The sequence below is a fragment of the Hyperoodon ampullatus genome, assembly GCF_949752795.1.
Source record: "Hyperoodon ampullatus genome assembly, chromosome: 11".
NCBI classification, from domain to species: domain Eukaryota; kingdom Metazoa; phylum Chordata; class Mammalia; order Artiodactyla; family Ziphiidae; genus Hyperoodon; species Hyperoodon ampullatus.
The window spans coordinates 85008539-85033242 of NC_136924.1; the positions used below are offsets into that span (position 1 = coordinate 85008539).

Genomic DNA, 24704 nt, shown 5'->3' on the forward strand with positions numbered 1-24704 from the left:
TCACACAACTAAAGAAAATTTTTTGTTTCCCATCCTTTTTTTATGTTCATCACTCTGATTCTAACTCTAGGTGGTGTGTATGTAAGAATAATTGTAGAATTTTATAATTGGAGGGAACTTCAAGATTATCAAGAATAATTCTCTAATTTTAGGAGAGAGAAATATGTGGCCTAGAAAAATTAAGTGACTTTGTAGTCTACTGTGGGTGGAATTTCATACAGTATACATATTGACATTTGGGAAAAATAAATATATTATGCCAGATGGAGTGGGCATTTAGTCTCCACTGGGTCTCATAAAATAGATTATTTTACAAAGTACACAAAGAATTTATTTGAACATGGCTCTATGATAAAAATCACGCTGGGCCACTGAAACTGGATTCAATACAAGTTTGCTTCTGGATATTTTTACTGACAGGAGCAAAGGTGTTTGACTGTGGAAGGCAGCTATGCTCACTACTATACCACCAACGCTGTAAGGTATTTAACTGTGAAAGAGAGGAAATTTCTTTGCTTTAGGCTGTGAATTTGGGAATACAGACTTGTCTTGATAAGCTTTTTATTTCATGCTCCATGGGCACTTTGTACAACATAAAAGTCTGTTTTGTGATACGCTAGAGGAATTATAGGTAGGCATAGTCATTAAATACAGTTTTATCTCCATTAATACACAAAAGACGATTAGTGCAAAAAAGGATGGGCTTTAAGCAATGTGTGAACTGGGACTGTGTCTGTCTTGCTCATAGTTGTATTTTTATACCTACATAGTGGTTTGGCTTTAAAAGATGGCCTTTTAGTTGTATTTGATGGTGCCTGCTCTAAGTAGTTTAAATTCTAACTTAGAAGGCAAATCATGTAAATTCAATATACAGAGAGGAAAACAAAGTAAAAATTCAAACCCTGTTGCAATCATTCTATAAGCTCTGCTAAAAGAGGTCTATAGATACTGGCATAAAATCAACCAGGGGAGATATGACCATGGCTTGGAATGTTGTGGGGAAAAATAAGCATTCATGAAAAGGATGGGATTTGAAGATGGGTAAGATCGGTACAGGCAGAATGTCAAATGAAGGCTTATATAAACGAAGCAAGCACAAGAAAGGTAGGGCCACGAACTAGAATGACTTGGTTGGAGGCATGGCTTGTATGGGGATATAAGCTTGCAAAGAAGGATTGGTGAGACTGTGGTACATCCTGCCTGATAGACTATGGATTTAGTCACACATATGTGGGAAACTGGGAGTCCTTGTTTAACTGCAAGATGATGCAATTAAAATAGTTTCTTAGAAAGGTAAATATGTCAGTGGTACACAAAATGGATGATCAAAAAGATTGCAGGCAAGGAGTATGTTCGGAGATAAAAGAAAATCAGAAGCAGACTTGAGATGGTAGCAACACAGGAAGATTGCATTCTAAAGACACAAAAAGAATTGGCCGAACTTAGCACTCATTAGATGGGATACATTCACTAATGCTTCATGCTTTCTTCCCATAACCTACGGATTCAGGATTTTCTTAATTTAAAGTAAAGATGGATATTTACTGTATGTAAAGTTAAACAGTTAAACACTCAGTTAAACGCTGAGCTTTCTGGATCTGTGGTTTGGTGTCTATTATTACTTTGGAAAATTCTAAGCTATTATTACTGCAAATATTTCTCCTGTTCCTTTCTCTCTTAATTTTCTTTTTGGTATTCCAATTAAACATACTTAACATCTTTTTAAAAGTTGTTTTTGTTTGTTTGTTTTTTCTTCTGTTTTTATTGAGATATAATTGATATACAGCACTGTATAAGTTTAAGGTGTACAGCATAATGATTTGACTTACATGCATCATGAAATGATTATCACAGTAAGCTTAGTGAACATCCATCATCTTGTACAGAAACAAAATTAAAGATATAGAAAAAAAATTTTTCCTTGTGATAAGAACCCAGGATTTACTCTTTAAACAACTTTCATATATAACTTACAGAAGTGTTAATTATATTTATCATGTTGTACATTATATCCCTAGTATACTTACTCATCTTATAACTAGAAGTTTGTACATTTTTGACCACCTTCATCTAATTTTTCTCCCCGCTATCCCCGCATCTGGTAACCACAAATCTGATCTCTTTTTCTGTGAGTTTGTTTGTTTTTGAGGTATAGTTGACCTACAACACTATGTTAGTTCCTGTTATACAACATAGTGGTTTGATATTTCTGTACATTTCTATGCAAAATGATCACCTTGATAAATCTAGTTACAATATGTCTCCATACAAAGATAACATAATTTTTGACTATAATTGCTACATTGTACATTTCATACTGTTGACTCATATATTTTGCAACTGGAAGTTTATACCTCTTAATATCCCTCACCTATTTCTTTCCTCCTCCACCCACCTCTCCTCTGGCAATGACCTGTTTGTTCTCCTTATCTATAAGTCTGTTTCTGTTTTGTTACGTTTGTTCATTTGTTTCATTTTTTAGATTCCACAGGTAAGTGAAATAATACAGTATTTGTATTTTTTTTCTGATGGTTTTCACTTAGCATAATACTCGCTAGGTCCATCCATGTTGTTGTAAATGGCAAAATTTCCTTCTTTTTTATGGCTAAGCGGTATTCCATTGTGTATATGCATATTATATGTATGTGTATATATAATATATATATATATATATAATATATATGACATCTTCTTTATCCATTCATCTATCAACAGACACTTAGGTTGCTTCCATATCTTGGCTCTCGTAAATAATGTTGCAATGAACATAGGTAAGCATATATCTTATCTAATTACTGTTTTGGTTTTCTTCGGATATGTACCCAGATGTGGATTTGCTGGATCAGATGGTAGTTATATTTTTAATATTTTGAGGAATCTCCATAGTGTTTTCCATTGTGACTGCATCAATTTACAGTTCCACCAATGGTACATGAGGGTTCTCTTTTCTCCACATCCTTGCCAACACTTGTTATTTGTAGACTTTTTTTAAAAAAATTAATTAATTAATTTATTTTTTTGGCTGTGTTGGGTCTTCATTTCTGTGCGAGGGCTTTCTCTAGTTGTGGCAAGTGGGGGCCACTCTTCATCGCAGCGCGCAGGCCTCTCACTGTTGCGGCCTCTCTTGTTGTGGAGCACAGGCTCCGGACGCACAGGCTCAGCGGCCATGGCTTACTAGGCCCAGCCACTCCGTGGCATGTGGGATCCTCCCAGGCCAGGGCTCGAGCCTGTGTTCCCTGCATTAGCAGGCAGATTCTCAACCACTGCGCCACCAGGGAAGCCCCTAGACTTTTTGATAATAGCCATTTTGAAAGGTGTGAGTTGATATCTCATTGTGGTTTTGGTTTGCATTTCCCTGATGATTAGTGATGCTGAGCATCTTTTCATATACTTGTGGGCCATCTCTATGTCATCTTTGGAAGAAAGTCTATTCAGATCCTCTGCCCATTTTTTAACTGAGTTGTTTATTTTTTTGGTGTTGGGTTGTATGAGTCCTTTGTATATTTTAGATATTAACCCATTGTCAGATACATTGTTTGCAAATATCTTCTCCCATTCAGTAGACTGCCTTTTCTTTTTGTTGATAGTTTCCTTTGTCGTGTAAAGCTTTTTAGTTCAATGTAGTCCATTTGCTTATTTTTCTTTTGTTTCCCTTGCATGAGGAAACATATCCAAAATATATTGCTTAAGACTGATGTCAAAGACTGTACTGCTTATGTTTTATTCTAGTGTCTTACATTTTAAGTCTTTAATACATTTTGAGTTTACTTTTGTATATGGTGTGAGAAGGTAGTGCAGTCTGATTCTTTTGCATGTAGTGGTCCAGTTTTCCTAGTCCCACTTATTGAAGATACTGTCTTTTCCTCATTTTATAGTCTTTGCCTCCTTTGCCATAGATTAATTGCCCATATTAGTGTAGGCTCATTTCTGGGCTTTCTATTCTGTTCCATTGGTCTATGTGTGTGTTTTTGTACCAGTACTATACTGTTTTGATTACTGTAGCTTTGTAGGACTGTTTGAAATCAGGGAGCACAATACCTCCAGCTTTCTCAAGATTGTTATGACTGTTTGGGGTCTTTGTGCTTCCGTACAAATTTTAGAATTATTTCTTCTAGTTCTGTGAAAAATGTCATTGGTATTTTGATAAGGATTGCATTGAATCTGTAGATTGCCTTAGGGAGTATGGCCATTTTAACAAAATTAATTCTTCCAATCCAAAAACACAGTATGTCTTTCCATCTGTTTGTCCATTTCTTCTAGGTTGTCCATTTTATTGGCATATAATTGTTTGTAGTAATCTCTTGTGATCCTTTGTATTTCTGTGGTGTTGGTTGTAACTTCTTTCATTTCTGATTTTATTGATTCAGGCCTTCTCTCTCTTTTTCTTGATGAGTCTGGCTAAAAGTTTATCAATTTTGTTTACCTTTCCAAAGAAGAAGCTCTTAGTTTCATTGATCTTTTCTAATTTTTTTGTCTCTGTTTTACTGATTTCGTCTCTGATCTTTATGCTTTCTTTCCCTTTACTAACTTTGGGTTTTGTTTGTTCCTCCTTTTCTAGTTCCTCTAGGTATATGATTAGGTTTTTATTTGAGATTTTTCTTGTTTCCTGAGGTAAGCTTGTATTGCTATAAACTTCCCTGTTAGAACTGCTTTTGCTGCATCCCTTAGATTTTGCATCATTATGTTTTTGTTTTCATTTGCTTCCAGGAATTTTTAAATTTCTTCTTTGATTTCTTCAGTGATCCATTTGTTGTTTAGTTGTGTACTGTTTAGTCTCCACATGCTTGTGTTTTTTACAGTTTTTTTCTTGTAGGTGATTTCTTGTGCCATAACATTGTCAGAAAAGATTCTTCTTTTTTTTTTTTTGGCCGTGTGGCACGTGGGATCTTAGTTCCCTGACCAGGGATCGAACCTGTGCCCGCTGCATTGGAAGCATGGAGTCTTAACCACTGGACCACTAGGGAAGTCCCCAGATTCTTGATATGATTTCAATTTCCTTAAATTTACTGAGACTTGTTCAGTGTCCTAGCATATCATCTATCCTGGAGAATGTTCCATGTGCCCTTGAAAATGTTGTGTATTCTGCTGCTTTGGGATGGAATAATACATATATATATGTGATATATATATCGTATGTATATATATAAAATGATATATATCATATAAATTATATATATATAAAGTTCTTCTGGTCTAATGTGTCATTTAAGGCCAGTGTTTCCTTGTTGATTTTCTGTTTGAATGATCTGTCCATTAATGGGATGTTAAAGTCCCCTATTATTGTTGTGTTACTGTTAATTTCTCCTTTTATGCTTGTTAATATTTGCTTTATATATTTAGGTACTCCTATGTTGGGTGCCTATATATTTATAATTCTTATATCTTCTTGGATTGATCCTTTGATCATTACACAATGTCTTTCTTTGTCTCTTGTAACAGTCTGTTTTATAGTCTATTTTGTCTTATGTAAGTATTGCTACCCTAAGTTTCTTTTGATTTCCATTTGCATGGAATAACTTTTCCCATCCCCTCACTTTCAGTCTGTGCTGTGTCTTTAGATCTGAAGACAGTCTCTTTTATGGGTCTTGTCTTGGTATCCATTCAGCCATTCTATGTCTTTTGATTGGAACATCTAATCTATTTAAACTTAGAGTAATTATTGAAAGGTATGTACTTATTGCCATTTTTGTTAATTGTTTTTGGCTTGTTTTTGTAGCTCTTTTTTATTCCTTTCTTGTTCTTTTGCTCTCTTCCTTTGTGACTTGATGACAATCTTTAGAGTTATGTTCAATTTCTGTTCTCTTTTTTGTGTGTTATCTAATATAGATTTTTGGTTTGTGGTTACCATGAGGTTTATATATAGCAATCTCTACATATGCGTGATTATTTTAAGTTCTTGATCTTTTAAGTTCAAATGCATTTTAAAAATTCTGTATTTTTACTTCCTCACCCACGTTTACTGTTTTTGACATCATATTTTACATCCTGTTGTTTTGTGTATTCCTTAACTAGTTTTTGTGGGTATAGATGCTTTTACTACTTTTGTCTTTTGACCTTCCTACCAGCTATATAGGTAGTTGGCTTACTACCTTTCCTGTATATTTGCCTTTACCAGTGAGTTTTTTCTTCTTGTAATTTTCATATTTCTAATTTTGGCCTTTTCTTTTTTTTTGCTTAGAGAAGTCCCTTTTAACATTTCTTGTAATGCTGGTTAGGTAGTGCTTGAACTCTTTTAACTTTTGCCTGTCTGTAAAACTTGTGATTTCTCCATCAAATCTGAATGAAAGCCTTGCCAAGTATTCTTAGCTGTAGGCTTTTCCCTTTCATCATTTTCAATATAGCCTGCCACTCCCTTCTTGCCTGCAGGGTTCTCCTGAGAAGTCCGCTGATAGCCTCATGGGAGTTCCTTTGTATATAACTTATTGTTTTTACCTGGTTGCTTTTAATATTCTCTCTTATCTTTAACTTTTGCCATTTTAATTGCAGTGTGTCTTGGTGCAGTCCTCTTTGGATTAATCCTGTTTGGGACTCTCTGTGCTTATTGGACCTGGATATTTCTTTCCCAGGTTAAGAAAATTTTCAGTTACTACTTCTTCAAATATATTCTCAGCCCCTTTCTCCCATCTTCTCCTTCTGGTACTCCTATAATATGAAATGTTAGCCTGCTTGATGTTGTCCTTGAGATCTATTAAACTGTCCTCATTTCTTTTTTCTTTTTTCTGTTCAGCTTCAGTGATTTCCACTACTCTCTCTTCCAGTTTGTTGATCCATTCCTCTGTATCATCTAATCTACTGTTGATTCCTTCTAGTGTACTTTTTATTTCAGTTATTATATTCTTTATCTCTTTTTGTTTCCTCTTTATATTTTCTAACTCTTTGTTAAAAACTTTTAACTTCTCACTCTGTTCATCTAATCTTCTTCTGAGTTCTTTGAATATCTTTATGATAATTATCTTGAAGTCTTTATTGGGTAGATTGCTTATCTCCACTTCACTTAGTTCTTCTGGGATTTTATCTTGTTCCTTATTTTGGAGCATATTCTTCTGTTGCCTCATTTTGCCTAATTTGCTGTTTTTATTTTTATGTATCTTGTAGGTTGGCTATGTTTCCCGACCTTGGAGAAGTGGTTTTTTGTGGGAGACATCCTATGCATTCCAGCAGTGTACTCCCCTCTGGTCATCAAAAGTATATGCTCTAGGGCTTCCCTGGTGGCGCAGTGGTTGAGAGTCCGCCTGCCGGTGCAGGGGACACGGGTTTGTGCCCCGGTCCGGGAGGATCCCACATGCCGTGGAGCGGCTGGGCCCATGAGCAATGGCCACTGAGCCTGCGCGTCTGGAGCCTGTGCTCCACAACGGGATAGGCTGCGGCAGTGGGAGGCCCGCGTACCGCAGGAAGAAAAAAAAAAGTATATGCTCTAGAGGTGCCCTCTGTGTGGTCTGTGTGTGTGTGGTGGGCTGACTACCATAGGCTGTCTGATAGGTGTGGCTGGCTCTGGTTCAGTTGATTGCCAGGTCCCATCTTGTGCAGAGGCTGCTGGACCCTGGTGGGTGGTGCTGGGGCACAAGGTGGCTTGTTGCAGAGCCCTATAGCATCTCAGGGCTAGTGCTGGCCCACTGGTGGTTGGAGCCAGGTTCTGCAGTAGGTAGCTGTGGGGTCAGGAGTTCTGGATTTAATTTTGTCCTGCTGGTGGATGGGTCAAGCTCATGATATATATAAATATATATATATGTGGCATCTGGGGTGTCCCAAAGCTTGTGTTCCTCTCCTGGTGTTTGGGGTCAGATCTCAAGGTGGGTGGTTGAGGGACCCAAGGTACCCCAGAGCTGGTGTTGTCCTATTCGTAAGTGGGCTGGATCCTAACATGGCAGGCTGCAGGGCTGTCACAGTCCTGGGGCTGACGTCTGCCTGTTGGTGGTGATGTCTGCCTGTTGGTGGTGGGGCTATGTCCCCACCTACCTAGTTGCTTGGCCATAGGAGGTTCAGTGCTGGTGCCAATAGGACAGTGGGTGGGACCATGTCTTGGCAGAAAAAAGCTAGAGGGAAGATTCCAAAATGGTGGTTTACAGCAACATTTTTCTCATGGTAGGACAAGCTTCCCAAAATTGCTGTCACCAGTGCCCTTGTCCCCAGGGTGAGCTTCAGTATCTTCTTGCCTCTCTGGGAGGCTCTCCAAAATCATCATGTGGGTTTGACCCAGGCTCCTTTCAAATGACTACTTTTGACTTGGGTCCTGGACCATGTGAAATTTTGTGTGTGTTTTTTAAAAGTGGAGAGACCCACAACCCTCTGGGTCTCCCCTCCCAGGAGTAAGAACTACTAACTTTCAAAGCCAAATGTGCTGGTGGCTCATCTTCCCAGTGCAGGACCCACAGGCTAGGGAGTCTGATGTGGGGCTTGGGCCCCTCTTTCCTTGGGAAGAACCTCTGCAATTGTAATCATCCTCCTGTTTTTGGGTCACCCATCTGGTGTATGTGTCTTGACTATATTGTGTCTCCACTCCTTCTACCCATCTTGTTGTGGTTCCCTCATTATACCTTTAGTTATAGAAGAGCTTTTCTGCTAGTCTTCTAGTCTTTATTATCAATAGAATATTGTGTATAGTTTTAATATATGTATATATATATGTATATAATATTGTATATAGTTGTAATTTGGTATGAGTATGGGAGGAGCTGAGCTCAGTCTTCCTACTCCTCAGTCTTGGCCATCCTCCAGGAAGCTCCTTTAACACCTTTAGAATTTACTATTTACTGCCCCACATTTTAGTTTGGGAATTTTCTATTGACCTGTCTTCCAGCTTGCTGATTCTCTCCTCAACCATATGCAGTACTGATGAGTTCATCAAATACATTCTTTATTTTCATTATGGTTTCTGTTTTCCAGCATTTCCATTTGATTCTTTATTAGAATTTCTATTGCTCTTCTTACATTAGCAATCTGTTCTTGCGTTCTGTCTACCTTTTTCATTAAAGCCTTTAACATATTAATCACAGTGATTTTAAATTCTGTCTGATAATTCCTACACTTGGGTCACATGTTCTTTGCTGTGTCTGGTTCTGATCCTTGCTTTGTCAATTCACACAGTTTTTTTTTCTTGTCTTACAATTTTTTGTTGAAAGCCAGACATGATGTATTGAGTAATAGAAATAAAGATAACTAGGCCTTTAGTGTAAAGTTTTATGTTAATTTGGCTGGGTGTTTGCCTGTGCTTAATGCTTGTAGTAGCTCCAAATTTCCATAGGCTTCAAATTTCTCTAATATCACTTATTTGGACTGATCTATTGACTTTAGTCCTCCTAAGTTCTTTCCTCAGAGAGAATATGCATTTGTAGCTTTTCAGCTTTAATCCTGTTATTTCATTGGAAACTTATTAGCCTGGAGGTAATGCGTGAAAGAAGGGAAGTGTTCCATGATACTATGATTAAATTTCAGTCTTTTAGAAGGCCTGTGTTCCTGAACTGTGAACTTCATAAGTGTTTCATAGTTTTATTTTCTCAAATTAATTGAGGCAGGAAGACACCTGTGGGTTAAAATAGGAGAAATGCCCTTCCTCCACATGGGATAAGGCTATTATAAGGTCTTTTTCCTTAGAAAGTAGGACTTTGCTATGGAGAATCTTATGAGCATATTTTTTTTTAATTCTGCAATTTTCATTTTTTTTATTGGAGTATAATTGCTTAACAATGGTGTGTTAGTTTCTGCTTTATAACAAAATGAATTAGTTATACATATACATATGTTCCCATATCCCCTCCCTCTTGCGTCTCCCTCCCACCCTCCCTATCCCACCCCTCCAGGCGGTCACAAAGCACCGAGCTGATCTCCCTGTGCTATGCGGCTGCTTCCCACTAGCTATCTACCTTACGTTTGGTAGTGTATATATGTCCATGCCTCTCTTTCGCTTTGTCACAGCTTACCCTTCCCCCTCCCCATATCCTCAAGTCCATTCTCTAGTAGGTCTGTGTCTTTATTCCTGTCTTACCCCTATGTTCTTCATGACATTTTTTTTTCTTAAATTCCATATATATGTGTCAGCATACAGTATTTGTCTTTCTCTTTCTGACTTACTTCACTCTGTATGACAGACTTATGAGCATATTTTACAATGATTACTCTTCTCTACACTAACCAGAGCCCTAAGCGGATCTTTCTCAGTTTTTCACCCTGAGAAACTGGTGGGACTCCAAGTTACTCTGAACTGTTCCTACCAGTTTATGGCTCCACATCTTCTGCTCCAAATAAACAGATCACAGCTCTGGCTCTGGATCTGCCTATGTTTCAAGATTGGTGGTTTACCTTGTGACCTCAGTTCTCTGATGATGCAAGAAAAGTTGTTGATTTACAGCTTGCTCAGTTTTCTTGGAAGGATGGAAGTTACAATTTCCAATTAATTTTGAGCTAAAACCAGAAGTTACTGATTATTCTTTAGATCTGAGTCTAAGCTGTTTCCTTAGGAATTCCCTTTGTCCCTCTCCTGCATGAGAGCCTTGGATTTCTGAACACTTAATGCATTTTTTCTTTGTAAACTTCTTATTTTAGTGGCGTCTTTCCAGTATTTTCCCAGGAAAATGTGCATGGGAGTACAGATTTTAAGACTTTGTGTTAGAAAAGTCTATTCTACCTTCAGGTTTGAGTCATATTTTGACTGGACATAGAATTTTTATTTAAACATCTTTATTGGAGTATAATTGCTTTACAGTGGTATGTTAGTTTCTGCTTTATAACAAAGTGAATCAGCTATACGAATACATATATCCCCATATCTCCTCCCTCTTGTGTCTCCTCCCACAGTCCCTATCCACCCCTCTAGGTGGTCACAAAGCACCGAGCTGATCTCCCAGTGCTATGCAGCTCCTTCCCACTAGCTATCTATTTTACATTTGGTAGTATATATAAGTCCATGCCACTCTCTCACTTCATCCCAGCTAACACTTCCCCCTCCCTGTGTCCTCAAGTCCATTCTCTATGTCTGCATCTTTATTCCTGTCCTGCCCTAGGTTCTTCATAACAATTTTTTTTTAGATTCCATATATATGTGTTAGCATACAGTATATGTTTTTCTCTTTCTGACTTACTTCACTCTGTATGACAGACTCTAGGTCCATCCACCTCACTGCAAATAACTCAATTTCGTTTTTTTTATGGCTGAGTAATATTCCATTGTATATATGTGCCACATCTTCTTTATCCATTCATCTGTTGTTGGACAGTAAGTTTGCTTCCATGTCCTGGCTATTATAAATAGAGCTGCAATGAACATTGTGGTACATGACTCTTTTTGAATTATGGTTTTCTCAGGCTTTATTCCCAGTAGTGGGATTGCTGTGTCGTTTGGTAGTTCTATTTTTATTTTTTTAAGGAACCTCCATACTGTTCTCCATAGTGGCTGTATCAATTTACATCCCACCAACAGTGCAAGAGGGTACCCTTTTCTCCACACCTCTCCAGCATTTATTGTTTGTAGATTTTTTTGATGATGGCCATTCTGACTGGTGTGAGGTGATGCCTCATTGTAGTTTTGATTTGCATTTCTCTAAGGATTAGCGATGTTGAGCATCCTTTCATGTGTTTGTTGGCAATCTGTATAACTTCTTTGGAGAAATGTCTATTTAGGTCTTCTGCCCATTTTGGGATTGGGTTGTTTGTTTCTTTAATATTGAGCTGCATGAACTGTTTATATATTTTGGAGATTAATCCTTTGTCTGTTGATTTGTTTGCAAATATTTTCTCCCATTCTAAGGGTTGTCTTTTCGTCTTGTTTATGGTTTCCTTTGCTGTGCAAAAGCTCTGAAGTTCCATTAGGTCCCATTTGTTCATTTATGTTTTTATTTCCATTACTCTAGGAGGTGGATCAAAAAAAATCTTGCTGTCATTTATGTCAAAGAGTGTTCTTCCTATGTTTTCCTCTAAGAGTTTGATAATGTCTGGTCTTACATTTAGGTCTCGGATCCATTTTGAGTTTATTTTTGTGTATGGTGTTAGAGAGTGTTCTAATTTCATTCCTTTACATGTAGCTGTCCAGTTTTCCCAGCACCACTTACTGAAGAGACTGTCTTCTCTCCATTGTATATCCTTGCCTCCTTTGTCATAGATTAGTTGACCATAGTGCGTGGGTTTATCTCTGGGCTTTCTGTCCTGTTCCATTGATCTATATTTCCGTTTTTGTGTCAGTACCATACTGTCTTGATTACTGTAGCTTTGTAATATAGTCTGAAGTCAGGGAGTCTGATTCCTCCATCTCCGTTTTTCCCACTCAAGGCTGCTTTGGCTTTTCGGGGTCTTTTGTGTCTCCATACAAATTTTAAGATCTTTTGTTCTAGTTCTGTAAAAAATGCCATTGGTAATTTGATAGGGTTTGTACTGAATCTGTAGATTGCTTTGGGTAGTATAGTCATTTTCACAATATTGATTCTTCCAATCCAAGAACATGGTATATTTCTCCATCTGTTGGTATCATCTTTAGTTTCTTTCATCAGTGTCTTAAGTTTTCTGCGTACAGGTCTTTTGTCTCCCTAGGTAGGTTTATTCCTAGGTATTTTAATTCTTTTTGTTGCAATGGTAAATGGGAGTGTTTCCTTAATTTCTCTTTCAGATTTTTCATCATTAGTGTATAGGAATGCAAAAAATTTCTGTGCATTAATTTTGTATCCTGCAACTTTACCAAATTCATTGATTAGCTCTAGTAGTGTTCTGGTGGCATTTTTAGGATTCTCTATGTATAGTATCATGTCATGTGCAGACAGTGCCAGTTTTACTTCTTCTTTTCCAATCCGTATTCCTTTTATTTATTTTTCTTCCCTGATTGCCATCGCAATGACTTCCAAATCTACTTCCAAACCTATGTTGAATAATAGTGGTGAGAGTGGACATCCTTGTCTTGCTCGTGATCTTGGAGGAAATGCTTTCAGTTTTTCACTATTTGAGAATGATGTTTACTGTGGGTTTGTTGTATATGGACTTAATTTTGTTGAGGTAGGTTCCCTCTATGCTCACTTTCTGGAGAGTTTTTATCATAAATGGGTATTGAATTTTGTCAAAAGTTTTTCTGCATTTATTGAGATGATCATATGGTTTTTCTTCTTCAGTTTGTTACTATGGTGTATCACATTGATTGATTTGGGTATATTGAAGAATCCTTGCATCCCTGGGATAAATCCCACTTGATCATGGTGTATGATCCTTTGATGTGTTGTTGGATTCTGTTTGCAAGTATTTTGTTGAGGATTGTTGAATCTATATTCATCAGTGATATTCGTCTTTAATTTTCTTTTTTTGTAGTATCTTTGTACGGTTTTGGTGTCAGGGTGATGGTGGCCTCATAGAATGAGTTTAGGAGTATTCCTTCCTCTGAAATTTTTTGGAAGAGTTTGAGAAGTTTGGGTGTTAGCTGTTCTCTAAATGTTTGATATAATTCACCTGTGAAATCATCTGGTCCTGGACTTTTGTTTGTTGGAAGATTTTTAATCACAGTTTCAATTTCATTACTTGTGGTTGGTCTGTTCATATTTTCTATTTCTTCCTGGTTCAGTCTTGGAAGGTTATACCTTTCTAAGAATTTGTCCATTTCTTCCAGGTTGTCCATTTTATTGGCATAGTAGTATTGGCCTGTAGTGGTCTATTAGGATGCTTTGTATCTGTGGTGTCTGTTGTATCTTCTCCTGTTTTCATTTCTAATTGTAATGATTTGAGTCCTCTCCCTCTTTTTCTTGATGAGTCTGGCTAATTGTTTATCAATTTTGTTTATCTTCTCAAAGAACCAGCTTTTAGTTTTACTGATCTTTGCCCTTGTTTTCTTTGTTTCTATTTCATTTATTTCTGCTCTGATCTTTATGATTTCTTTCCTTCTGCTAACTTTGGGCTTTGTTTGTTCTTCTTTCTCTAGTTCCTTTAGGTGTTAGGTTAGATTGTTTATTTGAGATTTTTCTTGTTTCTTGAGGTAGGCTTGTATTACTATAAACTTCCCGCTTGGAACTGCTTTTGCTGCATTCCATAGGTTTTTGGATCATTGTGTTTTTGTTGTCATTCTCCTTTAGGTATTTTTTGATTTCCTCTTTGATTCCTTCAGTGACCTCTTGGTTATGTAGTAATGTAATGTTTAGCCTCCATGTGTTTGTGTTTTTGACATTTTTTCCCTGTAACTGATTTCTAATCTCATAGTGTTGTGGTCAGAAAAGATGCTTGAGATGATTTCAGTTTCCTTAAATTTACTAAGGCTTGATTTGTGACTCAAGCTATGATCTATCCTGGAGAATGTTCCAGGAGCTCTTGAGAAGAAAGTGTATACTGTTATTTATGGTTGGGATGTCCTATAAATATCAATTAAATCTATCTGGTCTCTTGTGTCATTTAAAGCTTCTGTTTCCTTATTTATTTTCATTTTGGATGATCTTCCCACTGGTGTAAGTGAGGTGTTAAAATCCCCCACTATTATTGTGTTACTGTCGATTTCCTCTTTTATAGCTGTTAGCAGTTGCCTTATGTATTGAGGTGCTCCTATGTTGGGTGCATATATATTTATAATTGTTATATCTTCTTCTTGAATTGATCCCTTGATCATTATGTAGTGTCCTTCCTTGTCTCTAGTAACATTCTTTATTTTAAAGTCTATTTTATCTGATATGGGTATTGCTACTCCAGCTTTCTTTTGATTTCCATTTGCATGGAATATATTTTTCCATCCCCTCACTTTCAGTCTTTTGTTTGTCCCTAGGTCTGAAGTGGGTCTCCTGTAGACAGCATATATATGGGTCTTATTTTTGTATCCATTCAGCAAGCCTGTGTCTTTTGGTTGGAGCATTTAATCCATTCATATTTAAGGTAATTATTGATATGTATGTTCCTATTACCATTTTCTTAATTGTTCTGGGTTTACTTTTGTAGGTCCTTTTCTTCTCTTGTGTTTCCCACTTAGGGAAGTTCCTTTAGCATTTGTTATAGAGCTGGTTTGGTGGTGCTGAATTCTCTTAGCTTTTGCTTATCTCTAAAGCTTTTGATTTCTCCATCAAATCTGAATGAGATCCCTGCCGGGTAGAATAATCTTGGTTGTAAGTTCTTCCCTGTCATCACTTTAAATATGTTATGCCACTCCCTTCTGGCTTGTAGAGTTTTTGCTGAGAAATCAATTGTTAACCTTATGGGAGTTCTCTTGTATGTTATTTGTCGTTTTTCCCTTGCTGCTTTCAATAATTTTTCTTTGTGTTTAATTTTTGCCAGTTTGATTACTATGTGTCTCAGTGTGTTTCTCCTCGGGTTTATCCTGTATGCGACCCTCTGCCCTTCCTGGACTTGGTTGGCTATTTCCTTTCCCATGTTAGGGAAGTTTTCGGCTATAATCTCGTCATATATTTTCTCAGGTCCTTTCTCTCTCTCTTCTTCTGGTGTCTCTATAATGTGAATGTTGTTGTGTTTACCCAGAGGTCTCTTAAGCTGTCTTCATTTCTTTTCATTCTTTTTTCTGTTCTGCAGCAGTGAATTCTACCATTCTGCCTTCCAGGTCACTTATCCATTCTTCTGTCTCAGTTATTCTGCTATTGATTCCTTTTAGTGTAGTTTTCATTTCAGTTATTGTATTGTTCATCTCTGTTTGTTTGTTCTTTAATTCTTCTAGGTCTTTGTTAAACATTTATTGCTCTTCTCACTCTTTGCCTCTATTCTTTTTCTGAGGTCCTGGGATCATCTTCACTATCATTATTCTGAAATCTTTTTCTGGAAGGTTGCCTATCTCCACTTCGTTTAGTTGTTTTTCTGCAGTTTTATCTTGTTCCTTCATCTGGTACATACCCCTCTGCCATTTCATCTGTGTGTCTTTCTGTGAATGTGGTTTTTGTTCCACAGGATGCAGGATTGTAGTTCTTCTTGCTTCTGCTGTCTGCCCTCTGGTGGATGAGGCTATCTAAGAGGCTTGTACAAGTTTCCTGATGGGAGGGATGGGTGGCGGGTAATGCTGGGTGTTGCTCTGGTGGGCAGAGCTCAGTAAAACTTTAATTCACTTGTCTGCTGATGGTTCGGGCTGAGTTCCCTCCCTGTTGGTTGTTTGGTCTGAGGCGACCCAACACTGGAGCCTACCCGGGCTCTTTGGTGGGGCTAATGGCAGACTCTTGGAGGGCTCACGCCAAGGAGTACATCCCAGAACTTCTGCTGCCAGTGTCCTTGTCTTCATGGTGAGCCACAGCCATCCCCCCCACCTCTGCAGCAGACCCTCCAACACTAGCAGGTAGGTCTGGTTCAGTCTCCTATGGGGTCACCACTCCTTCCCCTGCGTCCCGATGTGCACACTACTTTGTGTGTGCCCTCCAAGAGTGGAGTCTCCGTTTTCCCCAGTCCTGTGAAAGTCCTGCAGTCAAATCCAGGTAGGCTTCAAAGTCTGATTCTCTAGGAATTCTTCCTCCCGTTTTCGGACCCCCAGATTGGGAAGCTTGACGTGGGGCTCAGAACCTTCACTCCAGTGGGTAGACTTCTGTGGTATGTGTTCTCCAGTTTGTGAGTCACCCACCCATCACTTATGGGATTTGATTTTATTGTGATTGCACCCCTCCTACCATCTCACTGTGGCTTCTCCTTTGTCTTTGTATGTGGGGTATCTTCTATGGTGAGTTCCAGTGTCTTTCTGTCCATGATTGTTCAGCAGTTAGTTGTGATTGCAGGGGTCTCACAAGAGGGAGTGAGAGCCTGTCCTTGTACTCCGCCATGTTGAACCAATCTCCTCATTATAATTTTTATTCAAGATACCTTATGTTTTCTGCATTATTCTTTCCCCGTCTGGGTTTATTATTATTTTTTTTTTGCAATTTTTTATTTGCTTGTTTTTTCTTTGCTTTTGTGTTGAAGACTCTTCAAATGTCTAGGATCCTTGACTCCCCACTCTTATTTAAGACTGAGGCCTAACAAAGAGGCCAGTGGGTCTGTGTGAGTAGAACTTTTCACTGATGTACTTCACCATAGGTGTGACGCAGGGATATGGCTGTTTGGATGGAGACCTCCTGCATATATCACAATGTGTAGGTTTTCTCCTTTGTGCTGGTCAGTTTCTGTAGAGAGGTAATCTCATATGTTAAGCCAGGCTAGAGGATAACACTGTTCCTAGAGATATCACTGTTCCTTCTAAAGACTTTCAAACAAACCTCTTATTTTCTTTCATCCATAACCTCCATCTTCAGAGGTACCAGACGCTTCTAAATTCTGAGCCTTTTGAGAGCTCCATAGTGCAAATTAGCTTGATTCTTGTTGGCTTCAATTTAGACTCCCCCATCCTGTGCGAGTGCGTGCACACACACATGCACAAACACACAATATCACTTGAAGGCCCAGGGGTTTCTCCATTCTGATAAATCATTTATCACTCTTCAATTACTTACTTGCACTTTTTGAAATAATTTGCCTGCTTATGCATGCTTTCCTTTTCTCTTGTTCTTTTGAATTTATGCCTCTTTTATTCCTTTAGTGTCCTTTAAGTGGGGTCATAAGAGGGAGTGGAGATAAGCAAATGCATTTATTCAGATAATCTATATTCAGAGTCTCTCTCATTTTACAACCCTATTTGCTTTAGTATTGTAACTGGTTGTGAAAAGGGCATGGTTTTTGCTTTCATCTCTCAATTCCAAGTCATTCTGACAACAAGAACTTGAGAGGAGACTGAAGAAAGGGTGATATTTTTGAATTTTGTAATCTCAACTCACTGACAATTCTCTTTAGTCTTCTAATGAGAAACTTCTACGTGACTATTAATATTTGTCTACACACTGTCAGCATCCAAGCTAGCTTGTAAGTTGCGTGTGACCCTTTCACTCTGATCATCTCCCTGCATCTTGGTTTCTCTCAACTTTTCAGTGTGAGGGGCTCCTTTTCCTTTCTTTTCTGTTCTGTGGTGGCTTCATCTCTTAGATGAGCTTTCACCACAACTCTGATGTCACAAAAGCACTGCCCATCAAATTTACTTATGGTATCAAGTAGTTTTGCACATCATGTCGACTGGTCCGGTAAAAGACATTTATATAGCAAACCCTGCTTGTGTGCTCAGTTGCAGAACTATAAAACAATACCTAAACTACCTACTAAAAGTCGTATAAACCAGAGAGCTAAATATCAGGTAAAATATTTTATTTAATACATTAAACATGGGGGTTTATACATTTCCTTAGCAGTGCTGCCTGAGCAACAGCCCAAATAAATTTGAGACGCTCAAATTCTCAAGCAAACAACCAAGCAACAATTGTTTGTTGAGTATGTATGTACTCTAGCCTGAGATTGTACCTGGAGGAATATGAAAAAAACATAAAATATTGTTCCTGCTCTTCCCCCAGACATGGAGTCATGTCATGTGGAGTCCTCCTTTGGCTCAAAAGCACAGGCTTGTCATTTGACATATGAGACCAAATACTCTTACTGCCCCGTTGCTGAGGCAAAGCTACATGTAAAAAAGGCTAGCAACATAGCAACGCTACACATCTAAACGTTTAATCATCTGTCAGAGCCAGCGAATACTATAGACATTCAGGTCAGGAGGTCAAAGGGAATAGAAGCAGAAACCAGAAACATTTACTGAGTTCCTACCTATGAAGCCTATGTTTTAGGCGGTCTGGGAACACATGGAGGGAGAAATTCCTAGCCACTTGGTTTGGCCTTGAATCATGTGCTGGATTTGTATGGAGGGAGAAAAACGGTATCTCATGAAAGAAGAACGTGGACCACAAAACACAGTGACAAAAGTGATGCCTGTGTGACTTGGAAGGGGAAGGGCAATGGTCTGACTGGATTCGGTGTTCATGCTCCAGAGAAGCAGGGAATTAAGTTGGATTGTAGGGTAGGGCAGGAGTCAACAAGGGTAAGAGAATTTTAGTTTTCAGAAGAAGGAAAAACAGCACATTGCATCACAGAAATCCCTTGGTTTAAGGCACAACTTTTCTACATTTTTTTTATGACATTAAATGGGGAAACATTTATATAACCCCTTCCTAACTGCAATATTTTTGGTTGTTGTCTTATTTATTTGGGACCGGGACAGGAGTACCCCTTGGACTAGGGGAAGAAAAGAGAAAGTAGATAGTTTGTGTTCTATTTAAATGACTGGAACAAAGGAGGCAGATGATTCATCCACAGCCTGGCAACTATGGGAAAGATTTCCCTGGCCCCTTGCACACACACCCCACACCCCCCACCGCCGCCCCTAACAATCCTCTTCCCAGAACAGAAGAGGGTGGGTTGGGTACTTTGCAGGACTACTTTGCAGGTAATCATTATTTCAAAGAATCTCGATTAAGCTCCACTGTGTAGGATGTAACTTTGGGATTTTACGCTTTCTCATCTCTCCTGATTCACCTAAGTAGGAGGGATTCCTGGGACATGCTTGCAGGCCGGAGGGCAGTGGGCCGTTCTCCTAAGAGGGAGGAATGAGACTTTGGTGGTCCTTTTTGGTAAATAACTTTCCATCAACTTCTCAAGTCCCATCTCTCAGTGGAGAAAGATGCACCAGGCCACGTAAAACTCAGTGTAGGTCCGAGGGACGCTGCAGCTTGGTCGGCTGAGCAACTGAAGTTATGGCCCTAAATTTTGGTTTCGTGACGACGAAGGCGACCTGGTTAGTAGGCTGCTGGATTTCTTTGTCCCTGCACACATCATGCTTGACGAGACGCTTAAGCAAATACACTAGGCAACCGCTAGGAGGTAGCCGAGCTATTCGCCGGCCGCCGGGGTAGCAGAAATGGCTAACTGTGTGTCCCTGGGCTCGGCCGGTCCAGGCGGGTGGCGCTTTTCCAAGGTCGGGGTTGCGATAAGCTGGTCGGTGGAGATAGAAGGACGTCGAAGAACAAACGGCCCTTGCATCTAAAAGGCAGAGGAGGCGACAGCGCCTCCAAGGCATTGTCACGTCCCGAGGTCTGTTTGCTGGGCCACCAGCTGCCTGCACATCTGGATGCAGCAGCGCCTCTCCCTGCAGGGCGGAGGCGAGGCGGAGGACCCCGGTGTGCACGCACCTCCTCGTGCGCGCGCGTGCGGGCCCGCGAGCGTGTGTGCCCGTGTGTGTCTGCGTGTGTGCCCGCGCGCGCGCGCGCGCACGGGTGTCGCTGGAGCCGCGGCTCCGGGACCGGGGAATGGGGGTGGGGGCCCAGGAAGGAATCAATCTCCGCCGGCCTCCTCGCGCCTCACTGCGGGTTAATAACCAACCAGTTAGAGAGAGCCGAGGGTGACGGCGGCAGGGTGACAGCCCCGGCGCGCCGGCTGCGTGTCGGAGGGTCAGGCTTTCAGCCAATCTCGGCCACACTCAGGGATTTGTGTATACGCATTTTGGGGGAGGGTTATTATCATTATTGTATTGTTTGCCTCTGTCTCCGGGGGACCAGGGCGGGAGAGAGGGGCGCGCTCTCCAGCCGAGCGTCGCGCATCTGAACGGGTCGAAGGAGGCAATTTCGCGGGTGGGGGAGGGAGGGGAGACCTTGATTTCCACCAATCCCCGGGCGTTTGTCTGCGAAGTCCCGGGCGCCGCGGAAGGCTGCGGCGAGCCGCTGAATTAACTGATGAAAGCGAGTTCTTTTCTTCGCCGGGAGGGGTGGGAAGCAGGGGTCCTGGCGGGGGAGGCGGAGAAGCCCGGGGCGGGCTAGCGGTCCCGGGCCGCCGTGGAAATTTCCAAGGACTTGGCGCGGCGCAGGGAGCGCGTCTGGGGGGTGCCCGGCAGCGCAGTAGCGCGGGAGGCGGGGAGAGGCGGCGAAGGGAGCAGGAGCATCGCTCAGAAGGGGACGCCGCGGACCAAATGTCTGCGAGGGAGCCGAGACTCTCCCCGGCCCCACGCCGAGGGCGACGGTAACGCTGCAGAACCGGCGGGAGCGACTCGCCGCCGCCGCTCCCCGCGCTCTCGGAGACCCCGGCGCCCGCCTTCTTCAGGGGGAGCGACCATGGCCGTAGCTCGTGACTTGCTCCCGGGGCACTTACCCTAGAAAAAAATCCTCGGAAAAGTTGCATTGGAAAAAATCCTTGCGCCGACCTTTGAAGCTGTGGGCGCCGAAGGAGCGTGCGTGCGAGTGCGAGCACGAAATCGAAAGGTGTGTGTGCATGGGGGGCCGGCGGTGGGGGGATCCTCCGCTGCCCCTGCGCCTAGCCTAGTGCTGAGGCTTCGGCCCTCGACCGCCACCCTGGGACCCGGGGGCTGCGATGAGCCCCTGCGGGCGGGCCCGGCGACAGACGTCCAGAGGGGCCATGGCCGTCCTGGCGTGGAAGTTCCCGCGGACCCGGCTGCCCGTGGGAGCCAGTGCCCTCTGCGTCGTGGTCCTCTGTTGGCTGTACATCTTCCCCGTCTACCGACTGCCCAACGAGAAGGAGATTGTGCAGGGGGTGCTGCAACAGGGCACGGCGTGGAGGAGGAACCAGACGGCGGCCAGAGTCTTCAGGTACTCCTGCTCTCGCGGCTCCACCCAGCTCGTGTCCTTTCTTCCCGGGACGCCGAGGACAGGGTCACCGGCGAGGACCGCCTTGCAGAGGCCCTTTCATCCCGTCCTTCTTGTCCTAGTCCCTTTCTTTGTCGTTTCCAACGTGGAGACATTAGTCAGGGGCCCTTCCCCAGCCCTTACCCCGGGAGATGTGCAGACACCTGCTTTGGCTGTGGAAAGTCTGTACGCATTTCTTCCCAAGCCTGAGTTGTAGTCAACGATTTGCCGATAACCGGTGGGAAGAAGAATCTAGGCTAACTTTGTCCCTTGAACTTAATGAGAATTTATCTCGGGCTCTGCAGACATTCGAAGCTGTAGAGAACTAGAAGCAGGTACCAGGCGTCTTCCTGGGGTTTGGTGCATGGTTGGTAACATAAGTCACTAATGAGGGAGTCATGGGCAGTGAAAACATGGACATCCAGCCTGGCTCCCGCTGCTTTGTGCAGTATGCCCATAACAAACACAAGGCACTTACTGATGCCCTACTAAAGAGCCGGAGACTGAGTGGTTTTTACTGGAGTTTCACCGACTTTCTAATAACAGATATTAATATCCCCATCTTACCAACCACAAACTGAATCTTCAGAGGAGAAGTTACTTCCCCAAGGTCATGTACCTTTGCAGGGTCGGAGCTGGGATTTTGGTCACCTAAAGCTCTAAAGCTCCCAGCTCTTTTGCTTGGCTTACTGTGGATGCCTTCTGGAGGCTGGGAGATGTACTTTAGGTGGGGACTTGAAATCAGAAAACAAACAAAAAAACCAAAACCAGGTTGGAAATCAACCTCTGAGCATCACTCAGAGGTTGTAGTTTCCCTTCTTTTCTGGGAATTTCAGTTTAAGGGCCTAAAGATGAGTTCTTGGCAGCAGGGGTTGTGCGGTAAGATTGGAGGTGAGGCAAAGCTGCTTGCGCTTCTTGTCTGCCTTCCTGATCGTGCCGAAGGGGCACCCTGATGCTTCTCCCACTGTCAGGAGCCCCTTTCACCTTCAGTCCATTCAGCTGAAGATGCTGCAGTTGGCTCTTCCTGTGATGGTTGTGGTCTGGGAGTTGAGGGGGTACGGAGTGCTTTCCTCTGCTCTGCATAGGATCTTTCCAAGCCGTATATGGCCAGGTGAGAGCCAACTTCACTACTGTTAGTTACAAATGTTCAGAAATATCTGTAAATTAAGAAAACAAACTTTTAAAACATATGGTTTCCTTCCCTTTCTCAGGCCTGCTGCTGGAAAGGTCAAAGAGATAATAGCCAAACCTTGCAGGGAAAGGCAGCTGAATCCGCCTTTAAACTGCGAGGGAAGATGTTCCTTCTGTCTCTCTGTTTAGAATTCTGCTATCATTAAGTTTAAAATAACCCCACTCCACTTAAAAGTATATAAGAGCTAATTTTCTCTTGCCTTCATGGTATTGATTGTTCTACTCAAAAGGCATAGCGTGCAGCCATTCTTTTCTCTAGAGACAGAAGGCACTTTCATTTCAAGTAATGTAAGGAAATGAGTTAAGAGCTTCCCATTGGTTTGCAATGAAAGAGTACATTTTTTTTAAAATAGGAGGAGCAATAATGAAGCTCTTTTAGAGAATAGATTTCTTTTGGAGGACATAATTGAGTGGAAAATGCTTCACATTCTGAGAAGCCCAGGCTGGTTGTTTCTCAGGCACACTTGCCTCTTGCTGTCTGTAGCCTGGGGGTAATCTTCAGTGTGCTTGGCTGGCATTTGGTCTAGTCTCTCTGTGCAGAGAAATACTTATGAAAATCCCAAAACTGCCTAAACACATACCCCTCAAACTTAGTGTCTGTAAGACTGTGTAAGTGGCACCATTGCTCATGGAAAGGAGTTTGGGCTTTGGAGGAGAATCCTGAATGATTAGACTGACCGTGCCATGACTAGGGAAACAGCAGAGGATCTTTGGCAAGTTACTCTATCTCTTTGAGTCTGAGTTTCCTTATGTATAGATAGAGATAATAGCATCTACCTTGCAGGGTTGGTGTAAAGTTTAAATAAAAAAACTGATGCCAAGTGTCTGGCACATATAACTAGTCAGTGGTGTCATTCTAATTGTTAGACAGTGTAAATGATAAGTTATATACGTTACAACTTTAATAAGGACATTTGGCCAGGCCATAGGAATTTGGAATGTTTCACTTGCCAGATTTGCAGCGAATCATTAGTGGTTCAAATTCGCCCGTCCGCACGCCTCCCCACTGAAGCAATGAACAGGGACGAGGATTTTAAAAGATAGTCAAAGTATCATGGTTTGTTAAGTCAAAATTTTTTTTTTACTCTGCATGTTTGATTGTTTTTTAACATCTGGATTGTTAGTATATGGGTAACAGAGTATGATTGTTAACTATTAGGTCAGCCAGAGGCCTTTATTGTGTTAAGGAGACACAACTTTGGCAAACAGGTATTTGTGTTTGCCAGTTGAATTATCTTCTGCACAAATACAAACACACATACATAAATGTACAACATGCACTTACTTGTGGGGATGTATACACATTTATCCATAAACCACGGAATGATGTATGTATATGTATAAATATATGTATATTCATATAGACATACATACAAACAACTGCAGCCAGTCAGTCAACCCATATTTAATGAGTGACTACAATGCACCAGGTATGAGTTAGGCCCTGGGGGAGAGCAGTAAACAGGATGCATGGATTGCTTCCTCTGAGACAGCTTGCCTCCTCCTAGGGCGCGACTGACAAAAACCTATGAGTAAGGAAATGTGATGGTTTAAAGTCTTGTAAAATCCTGTGAGGACAAAAGAAAGTGTTTCACTAGGTTTATAAGCATCAGAATTTCAGATTCCGTTTTGCCCTCAGTGCTTTCATTTACCTTTGTGATTTTCTTCTTCTCCAAGGTTAGAACTTAAGTGCTGACTTCTCAGAGGGGAATTTTGACAGATTGCTTGGGTGGCGGGGTGGGGGTGGGGGGGTTGGGCAGCAAGAAAGTGACAAAGCTGCAAGAGTTTTGCTAAATAGGAAGTTTCCCCATCACCCACATAGTCTAAGAAGGGTAAAGAAGTCAATTCACCCTATCATAGAAACTTAAAGTTATTACAGAACTCTTGCTGCTTCTGACTGAGTAATCAAGTCGTGCAAGGAAACGCCAAACCAAAGTGGCATTTGTCTCTTCCGTCAGGTCCTTCCCCATTTTGGTTGTTTCTCAGAAATAAACTCCTGTTCACAGTTTATGTGCAAGGCACCTGACATGGTAGCAACAACAAAACCAACAAATTATTAGGCTCTTGTTATATGCATGGCACTATGCTAAGTGTTTTAAATGT

At 41.1% G+C, this 24704-nt stretch overlaps 1 protein-coding gene across 1 annotated transcript in view; it reads left to right on the forward strand.

The window, feature by feature from the left end:
* Positions 1–21138: 21138 nt before the first annotated feature.
* ST8SIA1 (ST8 alpha-N-acetyl-neuraminide alpha-2,8-sialyltransferase 1) overlaps positions 21139–24704 on the forward strand; it is a gene marked incomplete at both ends in the record, with an annotated part of 152844 nt that continues 149278 nt past the window's right edge. The window contains one exon of the mRNA XM_079714277.1: positions 21139–21374. Within this exon, the coding sequence (XP_079570403.1) occupies positions 21139–21374 (236 nt within the window). The remainder of the gene's footprint in view (positions 21375–24704) is intronic.